At 39.8% G+C, this 20,685-nt stretch overlaps 1 protein-coding gene across 1 annotated transcript in view; it reads left to right on the top strand.

Annotated features, from left to right (window-relative positions):
- Nucleotides 1–1,645: 1,645 nt before the first annotated feature.
- The window catches only part of itgbl1 (integrin, beta-like 1), a 39,876-nt gene continuing 20,836 nt past the window's right edge, over nt 1,646–20,685 (top strand). The window contains exons 1-6 of the mRNA XM_083890573.1: nt 1,646–1,789; nt 4,483–4,685; nt 14,439–14,585; nt 15,766–15,888; nt 16,152–16,292; nt 20,072–20,212. Coding sequence (XP_083746699.1) covers nt 1,698–1,789; nt 4,483–4,685; nt 14,439–14,585; nt 15,766–15,888; nt 16,152–16,292; nt 20,072–20,212 — 847 coding nt within the window. The 5' untranslated portion in view covers nt 1,646–1,697. The remainder of the gene's footprint in view (nt 1,790–4,482; nt 4,686–14,438; nt 14,586–15,765; nt 15,889–16,151; nt 16,293–20,071; nt 20,213–20,685) is intronic.

Genomic DNA, 20,685 nt, shown 5'->3' on the forward strand with positions numbered 1-20,685 from the left:
GTGCTGTCAGGTCAGCTTAGGGCAGTGAAGAGCCTCTTTCGGATTAAAGGCACACCTTCCACATCAGCTTGCTGTGTGCTCTTGACACAAGCTTGTCCCGCCAGTTCAAAAGATGCTGCGCCCCCCCCCCCCCCCCAATGAATCACCATTGCACAATGTAACATAAAGATAATAGCTGTACCTTTATTATAGAAAGGAAATGACCAGGTTAAAGCCTAGTGTGGCTGAACAGTGTCTGTGAGAGGAAAACAGTGACACATTAACTTCAAACAAAACAAACACAGCAAGAGTTTTGTCACACAGAATATACATACATATGTCACCACAGATTTACTTTTGTTTGTGTGAGTATACAGTAGTGTAATGAGACTACATCTGCAATTTGGCAACATATGTCATTGTGTTGACAGCACACACAGCAGTCTTGATTCAAAAGACCCATAGGGCCAATTCCAATTCCTATCTTAACCCTCAAGCTCAACCCTTAATCTTAACTGGCCCTCAAAACCAAGTGTTGAGGGTTATTTTGTCACTTAGAAATGGGACATCCCTTAAATGCAGATAAGTCTTCAGACTGCGGGGGGCAGAATAACGCGAAAGCTGCGTCCAGTCTGTCAACTCCAAAAAAGAAGAAAAAGAAGAACACATTTATGTCACGATTATTATTACGATCCGTTTGTCAGTCAAGTTATTAGGTTGTCAGTTAGTTATAAGATGATACTCATACAAATATTCAGCTGACAGTTACCACACACCACGGCTTATTGAAAAGTAAACGATAGCAAACGATCGCTTATTGACAAAAGATCTTAAAATAAAAATAAATGTTACACAACAATGACATATAATATGGGCCTAAACTAAGATAATACGATGGTTTTCATCATTTTTATATCTCTATTAACAAAGAAAATACTTAATTTGTAGCGTACTTGTTCTGCTGCTTTCGGCGCCATCTTTGTTTAGTTAAAACATGCATTGCATTCTGGGTAGCCCTTGCTCCCAAGGGTGGTCTCTGAGAATCTCTATATTGAGGGCGATACAGCCCTTATCAATCAATCAATCAATCAATCTTCATAACATCCTCTGTCCTTAGACCTTCGACCAGGGTAAGGAAAAAGATTGAGGGTTAAGATTGAGGGTTAAGCAAGGAATTGGAATACACCTATACTGTATGTTAATAATAGTATTGTCCACAGCCATTGATTCAGAATGGGATTTTCTGTCACAACTGTGGGTTTTCCTATGACACGTCAAGACACATCGTCGACACGTATAAGTGCAAGCATCGATTAAGATTCCGCACATTATTGACCACATCAAAAGGCCCATGCAAGAACAAGAACACAGCGCCATGGAGAGATCGTGCAGAGAACGAAGAGGAAAAAGTGAAAAAAAAGAAACAATCTGCTTCTAATTACATCTCAAACTGGTGACTAAACTTTTCATTCTGGCAGTTTTCCCCACTCCAGCTCCTGCCCAGGATTGTGTCTGAGAGTCAAGACTAATCAAAGGCACTTGTATAGCGAGGACTGTTGGCCTCTGAAAGGTACTGAGCCAGATCAGGCCAGACTGCTTCTCTTTCTCTCCTTTTCTTTTCCCTCTCACTCTCTCCTCCTGTCCTGTCAGTTTAGGGAGAGGAAGCTCTGGGAAATTCCTTTTAGCTACTTTACTTCAGGTCTCTGTGGGATTTAAACATGCACACTGAGGTTTTGGTGCAGTCCATGTTAGTGCCCTTGTTTCTGATTCTGCTCTCTGCCGTGGAGGACACTCTATTACAATCAGCGAGGTGAGTTTCAACACAGCTTTGTTTTTCTTATTTATTTTAAAGGTAGTCTGGAGAGTAAGGGGGGAAGAGGGAGGTGCAGAGTTTCACTGACAAAGACAACATTTAAAGCGCGCAAGACGGAAAAGTTCACGATTGCCGACAGTTTGAACTCGCATGTGTTGTGCAGTTTATTTTTTACGCCTTTGTCACAATGGTCACAACGCTACATACCAAGTACGAAGGTAAAAGCTTACGACTCAACGTTTGCATAGGACTTTTTGAAACGTACGAACACTCATTTTCTCAAAAGGACATATAGTTGACAATAAGCTATAAAAAATGAAGTGATCACACTTTTTGTGATCATGGGTTTGGTGAAAAGAAAATTGTGCTTCAAACTGAATTAAAAATAAGAATGAAAACCCAAAAAAGTGTTTCTTTCTCTGAACTCTAACTAACCTACCTGTATATGTATATACTGTATATATATATATATATTTATATATATAATTTGCACAGTGTATATATACACATATACAGTATATATATATATATATATATGTGTGTGTGTGAATTAAGCTCAACTGTAAAAAATATGGGGGGGGGGCTCACTCCAAGCATGTGCACATTGTGTGTGTGTGTGTGTGTGTGTGTGTGTGTGTGTGTGTGTGTGTGTGTGTGTGTGTGTGTGTGTAATGATTGTGTTGTGTATGTCCCACTGTGCAGTGTAGGTGAAGCAGTCACAAACCCACACACGTGTTAACAACAACACTCCCTGAGAATTGTAGTGATTACTGTATTTTCCTCTGTTTTTCTCATGCACATTTAAATAATATATATATTATTATATATATAAATTATATATTATTATATAATAATAATTTTTTTAGTTTTAAATTGTTAAAACAGTATTTCAACATGCAGTAAAATGTAAATAACTACCAGATCCTGGAAGTTATTCTGGATATTCTGGAAAAAAAATGGACAAAAGCACTTAGTTACTTACTGGACACATTCTCATCCCTTTGTGGTTAAAATAAGCACAAAAAAGGTTAAGCTTAAACAAAGCTTTATCTCTCTGCATAAGCAAATATGTGAAAGTAACTCACAGTAAGAACAACAATGCTGTCACAATAGTTTGAGGCACATAACTGGACTTTCTGAGTAAATTGAAACACATGTATGAAACTGTATGAACCAGATAAAAAAACACAAAGATGCTATTTAGCCTACACATTTAGACTGTTCTGTAAAAATAGTTGGCAGAGCAGGTACCTCGACAGCAGGTGCAGAAAACTCATCTGAAGTGATCGGCATTGGTATTTAATCAGACAATCAACACATTCTGCTTTAAACTGTGAAAAGTGCTGCTGTTAGATGGACAGTGACGCCTGAAATGGAGAGATTAGCACCATCAGTGTCTTCCTTGTCATGCATCCTCTGGATTACATAACCCGTCATTACAAAGTCCCATGTGGCTGAGGCTGAATCATGCTGCAGGCCAGACAATGCTAGCACCAGCAGCAGCAGCAGCAGCAGCAGCAGTACGTGCGCTCATAGCTAACGTAGCCTTTTTTTAAATTCCTTAATGAAAATCAGGAGACAGCAGTGTGAAATGCAACAGAACAGAGACAAGGTTGTGTTTGGCTGCAGAAAGTCATCAGTCAATGTCATGCTCACATGGTAAAGTACTAGGGTTTATCTTGATTGCACATCTGTCTGTCTCAGAAGAGGAAGAACCTCCTCTGGTGCTCCCTCTGAGATTTTTTTTTTAATTGTATTATTTATTTATTCATTATATTTTCATATACTTTCACTGAGGGACTATTGTAAAGTACCACTAAGGCAAACAGTTTGATTTGATTTGGTCAGTAGATCAATGGCTTATTGGATAAGGGGCGTTCAGTCACACTAAAGAAAGGCCAAGAGTTAATGGATGAAGCCAGTGTGAAATGGAACTTGTATAAACTCCTGATGACACATAAGAACACATAATACAATATATTTTAATTCCAATGGGAGTGCCACCAACTCTTTATGTGTTGAGAGTTTGAAATGTCTGAAATGCGTTTACTGTTCTCAAACTGGACAGACGGCCAATATCAGTATAAGGCAAGAAAGGAATGTCTGACAGCGTCCAAATAAAACAAATATCACACCGAGAGTAAAGCTGAGCCAGTCTGATAATTGTCCACTGTGTAGTAATGTCTTCTTCCTTTAAAGGTGCATTGTGTAATAAATCTAAAGCAACTGGCCATAAAATCCTACCTAATATGTCACAGAGACTCAGGAATAATGTTCATATAACAAACTGAACTCACCAACAACAACAAAATATTCGCATTAAAAAAAATATTTTGCAGACTGCAAATCATGTTTTGGCATGTGGCGCCACCTACCGCCGTCTACCAATCATTGCACTCAGTAGAGTCTCAGCTGCCGAGCAACCACGGGTTGCCAGTTACGTCAGAAAAAGAAACCTAAAAGACCTCTGTATTTTGAATTTGAATGTAGTAACCGTATTTGACCACATTCTTACATATGGCGCCTTTAAATGTGTTCCTTCAAACTGTTTGTATGAAGGAAGATACTGCTGTCAGATGTGGTATTTTGTAGTTTTAAGAGTCACAGGTGGTACTGCGCATGGCCTTTGTCCTCACCATTTTATTAAAGGTGCAGAACAACTGACCCGTCCCTCTCTTTTTTTCCCCCAGGCAGATAGGTGGCGTGTGTAAACTGTCCACAGAGTCATCCCTGCGCCGCTGCCGCACACCTGATGGCAAGATTTGCAGCGGGAGGGGAAAATGTGAATGCGGCGTCTGCGTCTGCACAGCCACAGATCCAGGGAAGTTCTTTGGGCCTCGCTGCGAGTGCCACGATTGGGTCTGTGCTTCACATGATGGCAACATTTGCAACGGTGTGTATAATAATGATATTCTGCATGTGTTTTCCCACAACATAACCACATGATTTGGCGTTATATAAGGAGACAAAATATGCCAGAACAACTTTTCCTCTTCTTTTAACAGCATTTTGTTTGATCAAATCTCTTTTTCTATCACGTGACTCTGCAGATGTGCACAGACACATACCTCATATAGCATATGAAGTAGCACGTTTCTTTTCTGTGGGCTTATGTAAGAGAGGCTTTGGCAATGGACAGCTGGTGATTCTATTATAGCCAGGTGCTGGAAGAAATGGAAAGCTCAAGCCAAAAAAAAAAGTCAACCTCATCCCATTCATCCATCCATCCATCCATTATCTACCGCTTTATCCTCCACCAGAGGGTCACGGGGGGTGCTGTGCCGATGTCAGCAGACATTGGGCGATAGGCGGGGTACACCCTGGACAGTTTGCCAGTCCATCACAGGGCCACATAGAGACAAACAACCAATCACTCACACACTCACACCTACGGTCAATTTTGAGTGACCAATTCACCTAATCCCCATATCGCATGTTTTTGGACTGTGGGAGGAAGCCGGAGAACCCGGAGGAAACCCACGCACACACGGGGAGAACATGCAAACTCCTTGCAGAAAGGCCCTTCTTCCGAAGTTGTTCCAAACGGGGCTCGAACCCAGGAACCCGGGTCTTCTTGCTGCAAAGGCAAGAGTGCTAACCACTTCACCAACCGTGGGCCCTCATCCCATTCATTTGATGTTATTTTAAAGAAAGAAACAGATATTTAACAGATGTAAATAATATTCAGTATTTTGGTTGCACTGCTTTATTGTGTATTTGAAAAGCCACCATCATCACCACAGCAGTGCTTCAAAAGATTTTATTGGAAAAAGACGGCTGGTTGGTTAAAATAGGTTACAGATGCCTACGTTTCTACTGGGCTGTGGTTTTTGGAATATTAGGACATTTACCTGGAGTATCCTGAGTTCTCAGAGAAATCCTTGCATCATTGGCAAGTAATATTATGTTAATACTCTCTTGTTTCTGTAGTAATCACAGAGAAATGCCTTGGTAGTAATGGAATAACTGGGTGGGAAATATCAATATCATTGGCAATTACCTTTGCTAATTCTGATTCCGAAATTTTTTAATATTACTGTTATATATCCTATTGGATATATATATTATTTATTATCATTGTTATTACCAAGCTGAATATTTCATTAACACGTAAGATGGTATTACCATAATACCACCTCTATGTTAAAAAAAATTATTATTATACTATTACCGTGTTGTTATTGTTGCGATTGTAATATAAAATAAGGTGCTCAGTTGTTATACAAAAGATGATTGAGCAGGCTGGATACAATCAGATAAGCTGATATACAGTAAAGGTAAAAGAGCTGATTGTGTGCACCTGACTAAAACTAATGCATTGTGTTGTTTTATTAATTGACAAAATGATGCATCCTGGAAGCTGTGGAAAAAAGGTTGATCCCTGTATGTTGATGTAAGGAAAGAAAATCCTCCCTTTTGTCACTGGACTACGAGTGTCAGGGTTTAATGGAGTTATTTGTGTGTGCACTCAGGACAGGTGTAATGCAATGTGTGTGTGTGTGTGTGCGCACGCGTGTGTGTGTGTGAGTGCATGTGAGGGGTAGTGATTTATTTGGGCAGACAACTTGGCTGCTGTGAGGAGCTCATTATGGTCCAGCAGTCTGGAGTGAGAAGACCCTGCCTCGGCCTGATAATGGGGTTTCACTCACTGGTACACAGTCTGCAAATGGATTCGAGATGCATCACAAGAAGAATGGGTTTTCACACCCACGACACACATTCCTGTACAACTATCTTAGCGAGGACACTCCTATAACAAACCCCATTCTGAGTCTAATTCTAGCCCTAACCCTAAAACAGAGTCTTAACCCTGAAAAGGCCCTTAAAACTTGTGATGACATGCAAAATATCCTCACTCTCCCAAAATGTCCTTGTTTTTCCCAACAAACATATACACACAAACAGAGAGTTATCTGGAATATTCACAAAATTCACATTTGCACGAGTAGCCACATACTTTCACAGTCATATTCCCATGTGCATATAGGCACCAACTGTTATACTCAAAGCATATTGAAAAGAGCACCACCCCCCCCCCCCCCCCCATTGCTCAATGGTCCATGGAGCATGCCCGTTCTGCCGTCTGAAATCGGCAGCCAATTTCTCTCCCTGTGGCTTCCTTATCTCTGCCTCTCACAACCCAACCACCGATAAGATCCGATAGATTTTTCCCTCCTCAGGGATAAACTGTGTGATTTTTCTTTCCAAAAACATTAGCTTTCCTGGCATTCGGTTGTTCTTTTAACTTGGACGGCATTCAACTGACAAAAAAACCCCAGGATATTCAGTTCTTCTCGTTCAGAGCAACAAGTCAAGCAGGACAGAGTGACTTGAAGGCAATAGTTTCCCAAATGATGGCATGGAATATATTATCATCTTATCCTGTCAACATAAATGTAGATAAAATATTATAATATTGTGTATTTAAAAAAACAGGTACTGATCTGTTTCTATTCATGGTGATTTTTCATGGTCTTTCCTTTTGGTGCATGGGTTGCTTATGTGTCTAACTGGAAACACTGTACACTCTACTGTATTTTTATATGAAACAGAAACGGCCCAATGTGCTTTCGTACAATACAGGCAGAGGTGGAGGCATTAAAGTAACACGTGGGCGTAGTTCATATATAACATATTGCTGTTTTCTTAAGGGATGTTTAGAGGAGAATGGAGAGAGTCGTAGGGTGCATCTACTTGCGGTGCAATTTTCTACCACACATCTGTCATACCCATTCATACACTGCTGGTGCAGCCATCAGGAGCAACTTGTGGTTAAATGTCTTGCCCAGGGCCACTTAGGCGTGTAGACTCGTGGAGCCGAGTATGAAACGTCTATTTGAAAGATGACTCACTCACTGATCCATGGCACCTACAGTGTACCAGCAAATTTTCTTGTCTACATTTTTGATCCAGCAAATCTTACCTTGTCAAAAAAAAGCCTTTCTGGATTTCCATTTGCACAGGAACACAGTGTATAGTCCATATCAACTATTTCTGTGGAATGGGAATATGATTTTATAAGACGTACACAAAACACTGATGCAGCCTGTCAGTCACATGTCTTCCCCCCCCCCCCCCCCCTCTAGCACATCCCACATTATAGCAGAGCAATGAGACGATGACACGGACTCACATCTGTTCACCAACTGTGCAAATCCTCCTCGTCATTTCAGGCTGTTTTAACCTTCCTCATCTGTTTCCTCTGTTCAACATAAGCTGGAGCATATGCAAACCCAAACATGACAGTAATGTGGTCTTAAGTACAATCAAAATGTTCATTTTTATTTTGTATTTGTGTAACCATGCCTCTGTTGTCGAGATGGATGGTCAACATTATAGTGTTTCCATTCTGTTTTCACAGCCATCCCTTTTCTGTTGAATAAGCCGCATGAGATGTCCCTCCCCATTCCCAACTCTCTCTCTTGCTCTCCCTGTCTGTGCTGAAATGAGCAAAAATATTTGTGTCTGGTTTGTGTGACAGGCTGTGCTTCATTGTGATTTACTGTATGGTCTCTGTTCATTGTCAAAAGCACACAGGGTGGCCCATGGTGCTGTAGGCTTCAACTATCCCAGTTAAAGAAAAACACTATATGACCAACTTTGTTTTGTACTTGTCTAGTATTACTGTTACCATATCCAGTAGCATTGCAGCTGAACCATTTAGTACGGTGGCCCTGAGGTGCAAAACACAAACGCAAATCACAAAACACAACCGCAAATCAAAAAACTTAAACGCAAATCAAAAAACACAAACGCAAATCAAAAAACACAAACACAATTCACAAAACACAACACAAATCAAAAAACACAAACACAAATCAAAAAACACAAACACAAATCACAAAACACAACACAAATCAAAAAACTTAAACGCAAATCAAAAAACACAAACGCAAATCAAAAAACACAAACACAATTCACAAAACACAACACAAATCAAAAAACACAAACGCAAATCAAAAAACACAAACACAAATCACAAAACACAACACAAATCAAAAACACAAACGCAAATCAAAAAACACAAACGCAAATCAAAAAACACAAACGCAAATCATAAAACACAAACGCAAATCAATAAACACAAACGCAAATCAAAAAACACAAACACAATTCACAAAACACAACACAAATCAAAAAACACAAACGCAAATCAAAAAACACAAACACAAATCACAAAACACAACACAAATCAAAAACACAAACGCAAATCAAAAAACACAAACGCAAATCAAAAAACACAAACGCAAATCACAAAACACAACACAAATCAAAAAACACAAACGCAAATCAAAAAAAACAAACACAAATCAAAAAACACAAACGCAAACCAAAAAACACAAACGCAAATCATAAAACACAAACGCAAATCAATAAACACAAACGCAAATCAAAAATCAAAAACGCAAATCAAAAAACACAAACGCAAATCAATAAACACAAACGCAAATCAATAAACACAAACGGAAATCAAAAATCACAAACGCAAACCAAAAACACAAAAACATTAACTTAAAACGGAAACACAAATCACACAACACAAACACAAAAGCAGAAAACACGAAAACATGAACTCCCAACGCAAACTCAAAAGCAGAAAACACGAAAACATTAACTCACAACACAAACACAAATCACACGACACAAAAACAAAAGCAGAAAACAGAAATATTAACTCACAACGCAAACACAAAAGCCCCAGTTCGAATCCTGCCCCAAGCAGAAAACACAAACACAAAAGCATTTAACACAACAACATTATCTCACAACGGAAACGCAAATCATAAAACGCAAACAAAAAAAGCAGACAACACAACGGAAATGCACGTCAAAAACGCAAAAACACGGACTGTGCAATGAGCCACTGTCACTGGCTCTCTATGTGTCTGGAAACCAATGTGCTACCAATGTGGAATTCAGCAGAGAGCCAAACAAGTCTGCAGTCCAAAACAATTTGTGATTTGTTTTTTTATGACTTTAGCATATATGAGTCCCTCTAACACCATCTCAAAGGAGCAGTTCAGACGGGACATGGCCTACAAAAGTGAAAACTTTTTCTCTCTCCACTAAAACACACACACACACAAACACACAAACACAACCCTCTCAGGCAAATGGTTTTCATAGCCTCTGTTCTTTCTCTGGCTCAGCTGCCGGCCTGTGCCTCCTAACAGAGAGGCAGAGAAGACCCCACCCAAGGGAGGTTCGTGTCAGCAGCACATGAGAGTTGTGCTCTGCTGTTCCAAATCAAACTTCTCCAGATACATTTTCTGTCAAGCCTGTGATGTTGCTTTAAATGTAGACATGTTGTACACAAATAAACCAATTAGGGGAAAACAAGTCTGTAATGGCTGTCTGTCCTAAGTGATTATGCATTAAATACATTTAAAGCATGAGTTACAGGAGAGAGAGAGAGAGGGAGAGAGAGGGAATAAGCACTCAGAGTGGAATGCAGTCGTTCAGCAATTACGGTCCATTAAATTGTTCATCTCTGTTTTTTTTTTCCCTTGTACATATTTTGATGTGCTCTCACTTCTGAGCTTTGCTAGGCAGTGTGCCTGTTCGGTGAGTCACCTCCTAATTCCAGCGTGGGCTGCAAGAAGAAAAAGCCACTCAAGTCTCTTTGAATCCACTAGTAAGACAGTTTGGCTCAGAAAACGACATTTTCTCCATATTGCAGTGATAACTGACGGTTTCTTGTATGGGCCTCAATGTAAAAGTTTGATTCTTGATAAGTCCCAGTAGTATGCACTAAAACACAAAAGAAGGCACAAGAGAATAAAATGTGAAGTTAGAGAATTAGGAGGCTACAATCTGTCCTGTTTTGACAGTGTCATATATGCACTAAGGCCAGTATCCAGCTTTTATATATACAGTATATATATATATATTATATATCAGGGATGTGAATCTTTGGGTGGCTCACGATTCGATTCCGATTCTTAGGGTCACGATTCGATTCAAAATCGTTTCAACCGATTCGATTCATACGATTCTCGATTCAAAAATGTGTACAATGCATAGTGTGTTAAGGCAAATTATGGCATCAGAACAACACCGTTTGTATAAGATAATGTGATAATGTGATCATACAAAGGCAAACTGAAGAAAAAAGTTAACATTTATTCATTCAAAACAAATACAAACTTAGGTTAGCTGCCTTTTTCTCCCAGAAGTTACACAAATAAACTGTACACAAATAACACAAACTGGTGTTTTGTGTGGTTTTTCAAAATAGAAACTTTAAAATAAAAAAAATAAAAATCGATTTTTGAAGTTTATGAATCGATTCAGAATAGTGGATGATTAGAATCGCGATTCCTATGTGAATTGATTGCCCCCCCCCCACCCCTAGTATACATAGACATAATATGTCTATATATCGAAAATTCCAGTTCTGTTCTACTCATGTGTTCTGTGTCATGTGTTCTCACCAAATCTCGATTTCAGACGACGCGATCATGTGAATAATAAGGAATTAGACACCTTACTTTTAGGTAGGATGCTGTAAAGATGCCCTATTTTTTTCCTCCCCTGTTTCCCCCGGTAACTTTGCTAGATGTGATCAAAATTAGCCTAATACTCATTCAGCATGTCGAGATTATGAGTTAATATCCAAGACAGGTGTCTCCTAGATCTTTTTCACAGAAGACAAACTGATGTGCTGTCGTTTCACGCTCCACGAGCCACACAGGATGGAAAGCGAGTAGGAATAATCATTCACTGAAATGAGTATCATGTTATGGAGAAAGAGATTGAGACACAATAAGTGGAGCAATGTCATCTGAAGAGGGAGAAACATCAAGTGCAAGTAATAAATAAGCATATAAACAGTTTCAGGGAGTTTTTTTTGGGATTTGCAGTATGCAATTTTGGATTCTGGGCATATGCTTATAATTGAAACTGCAATGAAATCTCAGAATAGTGTTCTATTCACAGAGAGCAAATTACTTTTGGGCGCATACATTTAAATAATAATCAGTGAGCATTACAGAATTATTATATACCATGCAAACACATTTCCCTGTTTATCTCCTTGTCAGTGTTATTCCTTGTTAATCACGAAGCAGGAACAAGTTCAATTCAAATCCAAAATTAGCTTTTCTGGGTGAGTCACCATCCTCTCCTTGTCAGCAGTTAATCACGGTAACGCTGCATCACCTGTTATTACTGCCACTGATGCCGGTGCAGATGCAACCCCTCGTTTTCAAAAATTCCTAGTGCATGTGTCTGTGTACTGGATGGGACATAAGTAGCTGGAAGTGTGCGTTGGAGAAGTGTAGGAAGGAACCTGACATCCCGAAACAACAGAGAATCACTGCTCTGGATGCACTAGATGCACAATCAAACGCAGACAAGACAGCCACCATCCCACACACATAAACCTTCGCCTACCAACCAAAAAGAGGCCATTTTATGTGAGCAAAATTGTCAAGCAGAGATTAATGGGGGCCAGTGGGTGGATGTGACTTTGCAATAGTCCGCTGAATTAAGTTGGAGACAATTTAATTGTCTTTTATAGCTGTAATTCCCATCTGAAAAACTTAAAACTGTGCTGCATAACTTTTAGATATAATGTCTGTTATATTAATGTCATTATCAAACGAGTTCAGTTGCTATTGTTTTATGTCAAGACAGATGGAGCTCACTGATCTTCTACCACGTTATCCTCCACATAGGGTCACTGGTGCCAATCCCAGCTGACATAGGGCAACGTGGGGTACAACCTGGACAAGGTCCCCATGGCCACATAGAGAGAGACTCACAGCCACACACTCATATGGTCACAACAGCAAGACTGTTATACGGTGGCCCAGAGGTGTCAGGCCAAATACACAAATACAAACGCCACAAATATGGTGTTGTGGCTTTTGTATTTGTGTTGTGGCTTTTGTGTTTGTGTTGTGGCTTTTGTATTTGTGTTGTGGCTTTTGTATTTGTGTTGTGGCTTTTGTGTTTGTGTTGTGGCTTTTGTATTTGTGTTGTGGCGTTTGTATTTGTGTTGTGGCTTTTGTGTTTGTGTTGTGGCTTTTGTGTTTGTGTTGTGGCGTTTGTATTTGTGTTGTGGCGTTTGTATTTGTGTTGTGGCTTTTGTGTTTATGTTGTGGCTTTTGTGTTTGTGTTGTGGCTTTTGTATTTGTGTTGTGGCTTTTGTATTTGTGTTGTGGCTTTTGTGTTTGTGTTGTAGCATTTTTATTTGTGTTGTGGCTTTTGTGTTTGTGTTGTGGCTTTTGTATTTGTGTTGTGGCTTTTGTATTTGTGTTGTGGCTTTTGTGTTTGTGTTGTAGCATTTTTATTTGTGTTGTGGCTTTTGTGTTTGTGTTGTGGCTTTTGTATTTGTGTTGTGGCTTTTGTGTTTGTGTTGTGGCGTTTGTATTTGTGTTGTGGTGTTTGTATTTGTGTTGTGGCTTTTGTGTTTTTGTTGTGGCTTTTGTGTTTGTGTTGTGGTGTTTGTATTTGTGTTGTGATGTTTGTATTTGTGTTGTGGCGTTTGTATTTGGCCTGACACCTCTGGGCCACCGTACTGTTAGTATAACAAACAGATTGGAGAATGACTGAAAACACAAAGATGTGCCCAAGATATGCTTTAGATCAATGCTTCTTGCCCCGCCCACTCTTGCACTGCTGCTGTATACACACAAATACTCCCTCAGTCAAGTCTGACAGTATTGCTTCACAGAGCCTGTTTTCAGATGATAATAGAACATGCCACATCCTTTCTGTTGATGAAGACCATCAGGAGGCAGAAAAATAACAAAAATGTTTCATACTGCGACTCTAAAATTACAAATTGAAAAAAGAATGCGTAAATATTTTTCATATTATCTTTACAAGTTACCTAATTGTCATGAGTGGACTGAATAATAGAGCAGTGTACAGTGTTTGTGGTCTACAGTGAATTTATAGCTCTGTTGTTAACTATTGAGCACAACGTTTATTGTCCAGCAATTGTAATACTTCGTATTGAAATTTAGAAATACATATATTAATATAATAAATATATATATATATATTTGCCCATAATTGTTCCCAAATGTCCCTGAGATGTTTCAATAATGAGAAGAGACAGGGGACTTGGCCGTTGTTAATGACTGATGGATAGCCCTTGAAAAGGACACTGCATTTACATGATGAATGAGTCAGTAGAATGATTGAGTGTGACATACAAGGCCCCTTTCTGTTAAATGCAGTAGGAGCATCATTTATAAAACAGTGAACAGTGCTCATTTGCATCATATGATTCCTCCTGTTTTCCATGTTGCTCACTGTGGCCATTACAATGACGGGAAAATAGTGACGCCAAACTGCATGTGCGGGTTCCTGAAACACTTAACAGAGGTTTTGCTATCGTAGAGTGATGGATGGGGAAGCTGGGATATCACCATGATATGTTGTAACAAAAAAGGTTTGTATTTCAAACGCCACTTTAAAAAACATAGTGGAAAATATAATGTAAAAATGCACATTGAAGTGAATTATATTGCACATCCGTTTAAAAGAGTAACACGGGTATATGATGTGGGTCTGCATGTTGCTGGAGTACAGTATACACAATATGATCCATATTGTACTCTCCTTATAGTCCGAATGTCATCGTATTCAAATAATAAAGTCGCATAACATTGTATGCTGTGCTTCACTTTAGACCGTGGCTACTGTGACTGTGGGGTGTGTGAGTGTGATGAAGGCTGGTCAGGAGATGCCTGCCAGTTCCAGGACGATTGTAACCTCCCCAACAAGAAGAGCAGGGAGCTCTGCAAAAACCCACAGGGGGTGATGTGCTCCAACAGAGGTAACACAGCCACACGTGCACACCCACAACAACATTGCATGCTCACAAACAAAGGTGTTCATTAAACAGGAACATATATCCAGCAATGCATAATTTGGCTTAAACTAATAGTGTTTCTAAATGATTTATGGACATGGAGTAAGCTACTGTATAATAAAGATGCAATTCAGGTTGTCGGATTTTCAAAAAAGCTTATAATATTAACATAAAATGTAAAATATTTTAACCACGTTGTATAGATTGCTAAATAGCTCATTACTGATGTAAATGATCAATTATATATTGTTATGACTACACACTTTCATTGCTTCCAGTCACAAGCAGATACAATCTCCTTGCACCCGCACACACACATACCGTATCTATAAATATGAACAATTTCTGTTTAATTAAAAAAGGTAAATTGAATAATTCATGCATGACTAAGGATCATCAGAAATACTCACTATGATCCTTAGAGCATTAAAAATAAATTGTTTTTGTGTTTATCTCTGTGGACACGTGAATACCATTTGGCACACCGAAGACACTCACTGTGTGAGGTGATGTCTGAGGTTGTTTTCCACAGACTGACAGTCACTCAGCCACCTGACCACACCACTGGCCTGCAGGGCCTCCAGCTAAATGAAGAATGTTTTAATATTTGCATGGAAGCCTGTATGTGTCAGTGAAAGTGTGCAATGTGCAGTATGTGGCAATGTAGAAATGCAAATGTAGTCACAGCATGGAGTTGTCTGGCCTACTGTCCCCATGGTGCATCTGAATCCAACACCGGTCTGGATCTGTTGGCACCTGATTCAGACGGTGCCTCCAGTACACAGCTGCACAAATCCTTTCCTTCCTACTGTGAACATGATATGAAGTCCAAAATGCATGCACATTATTGCCTAAGTCTCAATCTCAACTTCCCAGGAAAAAAAAGGTTAACCTTCAGTGCTCACACGGCACAGGTCTACGCCACAGGCGTTCCCTCGGTAAATTGCAGTGGGAATAATACGCCTTACAAGATCCTTATATGGACATCCTGGGGGGGGTGTTTATAGGTCACATCTTCAGGCTTTACAAAAGGCATTTTTAATGCGATTGCCGAAAATTCTCTGTGTTCTCAGGGTTAAATAAACATTAAATAACAAATCAGCTTTTTTTCTTTTCTTTTTTAAAAAATTAATATCTTCCATAGGAACCTGCCACTGTGGTAGCTGCATGTGTGACGATAAGGACAACAGAGGCCTGGTGACGGGGCGTTTTTGTGAGTGTGACGATAACGAGTGTCTGGACGAGGACACTGGAGAGGTGTGCGGAGGTATGTCTACAAACACGTGCCACGTGCTCACTCTTCCCAACAACAGCACAGGAACCTCAGACACATGGTTATTCAGGGACTGCCCGTCCTCATGCTGTCTTCGTTCATAGGCTCATAATAATTTCATGATACATATAGTTTTTACATTATGTGATTAATTATATTACATTCACATACGGTAAACAATCAGTGAAATCTGTTAATCCGGAACCACCAGAAGTAAAATGTTCAATTGTTGCTTGTGCATTCTGATCTGCTTCCAGGCCATGGCCAGTGTTACTGTGGAAACTGTTACTGTGCTGCTGGTTGGCATGGAGACAAATGTGAATTCCAGTGTGACATCAGCCCATGGGAAAGCAAGCGGAGATGCACATCTCCAGATGGCAAAATCTGCAGCAACAGAGGTCTGTTTACCTGCGTCATATAAAGCCATTTTAGATGGGGATGTGATTCTGAAATTGTTGTGTGTTGATTTAATTACTGTGGTGATATTTTAATGATTTTAATGATTTTAAAAGATAGATAGATAGATAGATAGATAGATAGATAGATAGATAGATAGATAGATAGATAGATAGATAGATAGATAGATAGATAGATAGATAATATTTGTTGTCATTTTGGTTATCCCCCTTTTGTCATCAGGTGTTTGTGTTTTAAGGTTTATATCATTAAACATAAATACTCTTTTCATTTAGTTTTTTTACATGGTCAGTCAAATGTGACTACAGTACAATAGCAACCAATTTAATTGTTCAAATTGAAAAAAAAAACAAAAAAAACGTTATGTTCAATAATCTGCATACAAAGGCACATCAAATTAATGCCCAAACTTGGCGCCACCGACTCCTGACCCCATTATTACTGAAGCAGAACAAAAGATATGAGGTAGTTTGTAGTGGGAAATCACCCACATGCAGATGTCCCAGTGTTTCCTGTGGAGCTTTAAATTGACCTGCTGCAGATGGTGCTGTTGCTCATCACCTGTCATGAGTCATTATAACCATAGTGATCATGTGGGGGAAACTGGATGGCTGATGACATTTTTATAAATAAAGCTAATATTTATCTTTTGATACAATCATGGCAGATTTAAAATGGTTTTTAAATTGTATTTAATTTGCTTCATGACCTATATTATTTGAGGAGAAACAGGGCTACATATAAAGAAGGAAAAAAAGAGAGCACAAAAGAGACTGGTTTAAATCCCTCAAGGCCTATGTAAATTCCACTGAAAGTCATCAGAGGTTGGTGGACAGGCAGTCAGGAAAATGGCTCCACTAACCTAACTCAAGTGATCCTGTGGGATTTCAGCACAGCTCTCTAAAATTAATTACAGTGGACTAGCTGAGGGCTGGCTAAGTGGTAAGGCTAAATGGTAGACTACACAGACAGAGCTTCATTGCAGAGGTGCAATTTATAGTTAAGTGCACAGCTGACGCAGCATGAACAAATATCGTCTGTGTTCGTGGTGTAATGGCCCATTGTATTCCTCTTCGTGTAGACGTATAGGAATTGACAGACAAAAGCACGACCACCCCAAGACCTACCCTGACTGAAGAACAAAGATCATTTGCATAATAGGTATTCTCACCAAATTTAGCTAAAGCCAATCATAGTATTTTTTCATAGTGTGTTGCTTTGCTGGCTTTTCATTGTTTTCAGAACAAATCTGGTCTATTTGTTATCACTCTAATGCTTAATTAACCACTTTTTAGACACATTTTAAAGCGGACCTAGACCTGAAGTTCCAATTAACGCTGTTTTTTAGTGTGTATCTGCGTCATTACCTTGTTTAAGAAGCCCTGAAGGTTCTAAACAAACAGTTCAGCCACTGCTGAGAACGCTGTGTTTTATTGTAATCTCGGGCTCAGCGAGATCTCTGAAAAAACTTGGTCCGGTTACGTAAACATCATATTCTCCTGAACAGCAGATCGTCCTGCTCCGGGCACTAGTCCGGGCACATCTTCTATTCTTCTTCTGAACCGCAGAATAACGTCCGTTGTGGAGGTGTTTCGCGAGCGACAGTGTCTTCTGACTCTGGGTCTGACTCCGGGTCAAAGTCATAAAAGGGACTGCGGCGGGGAGTCGTGAAGAAGCTATTTCTAAACATTGTTAAAACAATGTTTTGATAATGAGGAGCAGTGCATCCACCGTTCCAGAGGGGGGCGCTGCGCCTCTGAGAGCGGGTGTGCTGATAATGTCACTTCCGGGTATTGGCCAATCACAAGACAGTTGGGAAGGCTCTATGCTGGCTGGCCAATCACAACACACTCTGTCTTCTGGGTGTGAGATTTATGTCTGAAATATCGCGGCTGGGAAACAGCGTCAGAAAAGAAAGATTTCTATCGGCTCGTTTACAGCAACTAGGAGGTTTTTGAGCATAAAAACAAGTTAATGTATTCTAAGTAGACCTCCATAACTAACATTTATGTGCAACAGGACCACTCTATGTGACCTTTAATTGATTGGTGGATGGTGAAAAAGGGTGAGGACTAAAGTTTCTCTACTTTATCTGTTCAGAAAAATAAATCCATTTTCCACCGCTTTATCCTCCACACGAGGATCGCGGGGTTGATGTGCCTATCTCAGCTGACAGCTGGACCAAGGACACATCACCAGTCCATCGCAGGGCCACATATAGAGACAAACAACCATTCACTCACACACTCACACCTATGGTCAGATTAGAGTGTCCAATTTACCTAATCCCCATATTGCAATGTTTTTGGACTGTGAGAGGAAGCCAGAGAACCCGGAGAAAACCCATGCACACACGGGGAGAACATGCAAAGTCCATGCAGAAAGGCCCTTGCTCAAACCCGGGTCTTCTTGCTGCAAAGGCAACAGTGCTAACCACTACACCAACTGTGGAACAATACACATAAAAGGAAATCTTTGAATTTAAATACTTTTGAGCCTTTCACAGTCTGCGTCTGTATTTGCAATTAACAATATCTCTTTGGTATTCATTATGAATATAAACATGATAATCTCTATAATCTGCCCATGTGGGTCTACATACTTAACTGTCAACACATAGAAAAGTGTCAGTATCAGATCACTGTATTTGATGCACTTGGTTTCCGTTTGGAAGACATTTTGTCTGTAAATATACAAACATATTCCCATTCAAATGCCAAACAGTTCCCACAAGACATAACACTTGTGACTGATTATATGAGAATGATTGTCATCCCCATGTGACATGCAGCCACTTTTGCTCCGCGTTTTTTAAATGCTTCGACGAAGATGATTTCACAATAGATGGTTGATTTGATCGTTGATTTGATCTGATCATTCTCTACAGATGTGATGTGTTTTGAATTAGACTGTTAAATGCCCAACACCGCACCCCCAGTTTTCTTTGCTCAAAAACAACCTTAGTCGGAAACAAATGGGAGAATGATTTGGTTGACAGAGCGTAACCAGCATGGATGTATTGGTAACCAAACAGAAAACTCTGTCTGTTGTGTCTGTTTGGTTCACCTCGCCTCCTCATTTCAGCTAATTATACACCAAGTGGCATGCTGTCAAAGTGATAACATCTCAATATGTACCTCTATATATGATTTTCACAGAAAAAAAAACAATAATATAACAAAAAAAGTGTTTTCCCATTCTCCTGAAGAGAAAGTTGGGACAATTTTGAGCAGAAACTATTGAGCTTTGTGAGCTGCTCTGGTGAACTTCAGCTGTGACATTTTCTGATGGACATAAAGGTGCATGGCGTCTTAAAATGCAGGGCTCCAGGGTTGTGAGTTGATGAGGGAGACCAAAACTAAACAGCCAGGGGCAAAAACACTGCACGCCAGCCACAGCCCACAGACTTGCCAGCTGGCCTTCTCCCCCGGGGTTCCCTTTGGTCTGTCACTGACGATAAGAGAAAATGGGATTTCCACTGGCTGCAGCTCAGCTGATGTTCCGGCAAAGATGTTGAACAAATGAGAAAAAGAGAGACAGAACAACAGACACAGAGATAAAAGGGAAGAAAAATGAGACAAGAGGAGAAAGAGTATTTTTCCTGCTGGCGGCTGCCTTTACTAAAAAAGGAAAAAAAAAGCCCCACCTTCATCTGGGAAAGATGTCAATGAGTTGGATTTGACTTTTTTTGCATTTGTATATTTGCTGCATTGTGCAATTAATACAATGTACCGTATGTATCTGTGTGTGATTGTGTAAGGGACCTGTGTGTGTGGTGAGTGTACCTGTTACGATGTAGATCCCTCTGGCGACTGGGGAGATATTCATGGCGACACCTGCGAGTGTGACGAGAGGAACTGTCATGCAACCTACGATCGATATACAGATGACTTCTGCTCAGGTCAGTATTTGTTATTACACTAAAAAAGAAATACACAATCTCATTCCCATTTGTGACACAATTAAAATCCTCTTTAAATTTCCCTTAAAGCCAGTGGTGGATACTGTTGTGTTCACTTAATGTTGTAATGTTCTTGTTCCACCACCAGGAGGCACTGTGATTTTCAATGAATTTGCACTTGTTTCAATTTTTCATGTCTAAATACCTACAGTTTGATGCCAAATCATTGACACGTCCAACTATTGACATTCTGCCGTAAAAAGACATTTGATGCCACAGCCATCTTGAAAAACGGCGGGCCGCCATCTTGGATTTGGTGGTGGCTAATGAGCTTTTCTGGAAAAAAAAAAAAAAAAGACATAATCAGGTGCACTGATAGCCATAGGTAGTTTTTAAGCTAATGAAACCCTGCTGATATCTAGAATGAACGAGAGAGAAATAAAACTGTGCTTTTAATGGTTACAGGGGAATAA

The sequence above is a fragment of the Microchirus variegatus genome (assembly GCF_963457635.1).
Source record: "Microchirus variegatus genome assembly, chromosome: 5".
NCBI classification, from domain to species: domain Eukaryota; kingdom Metazoa; phylum Chordata; class Actinopteri; order Pleuronectiformes; family Soleidae; genus Microchirus; species Microchirus variegatus.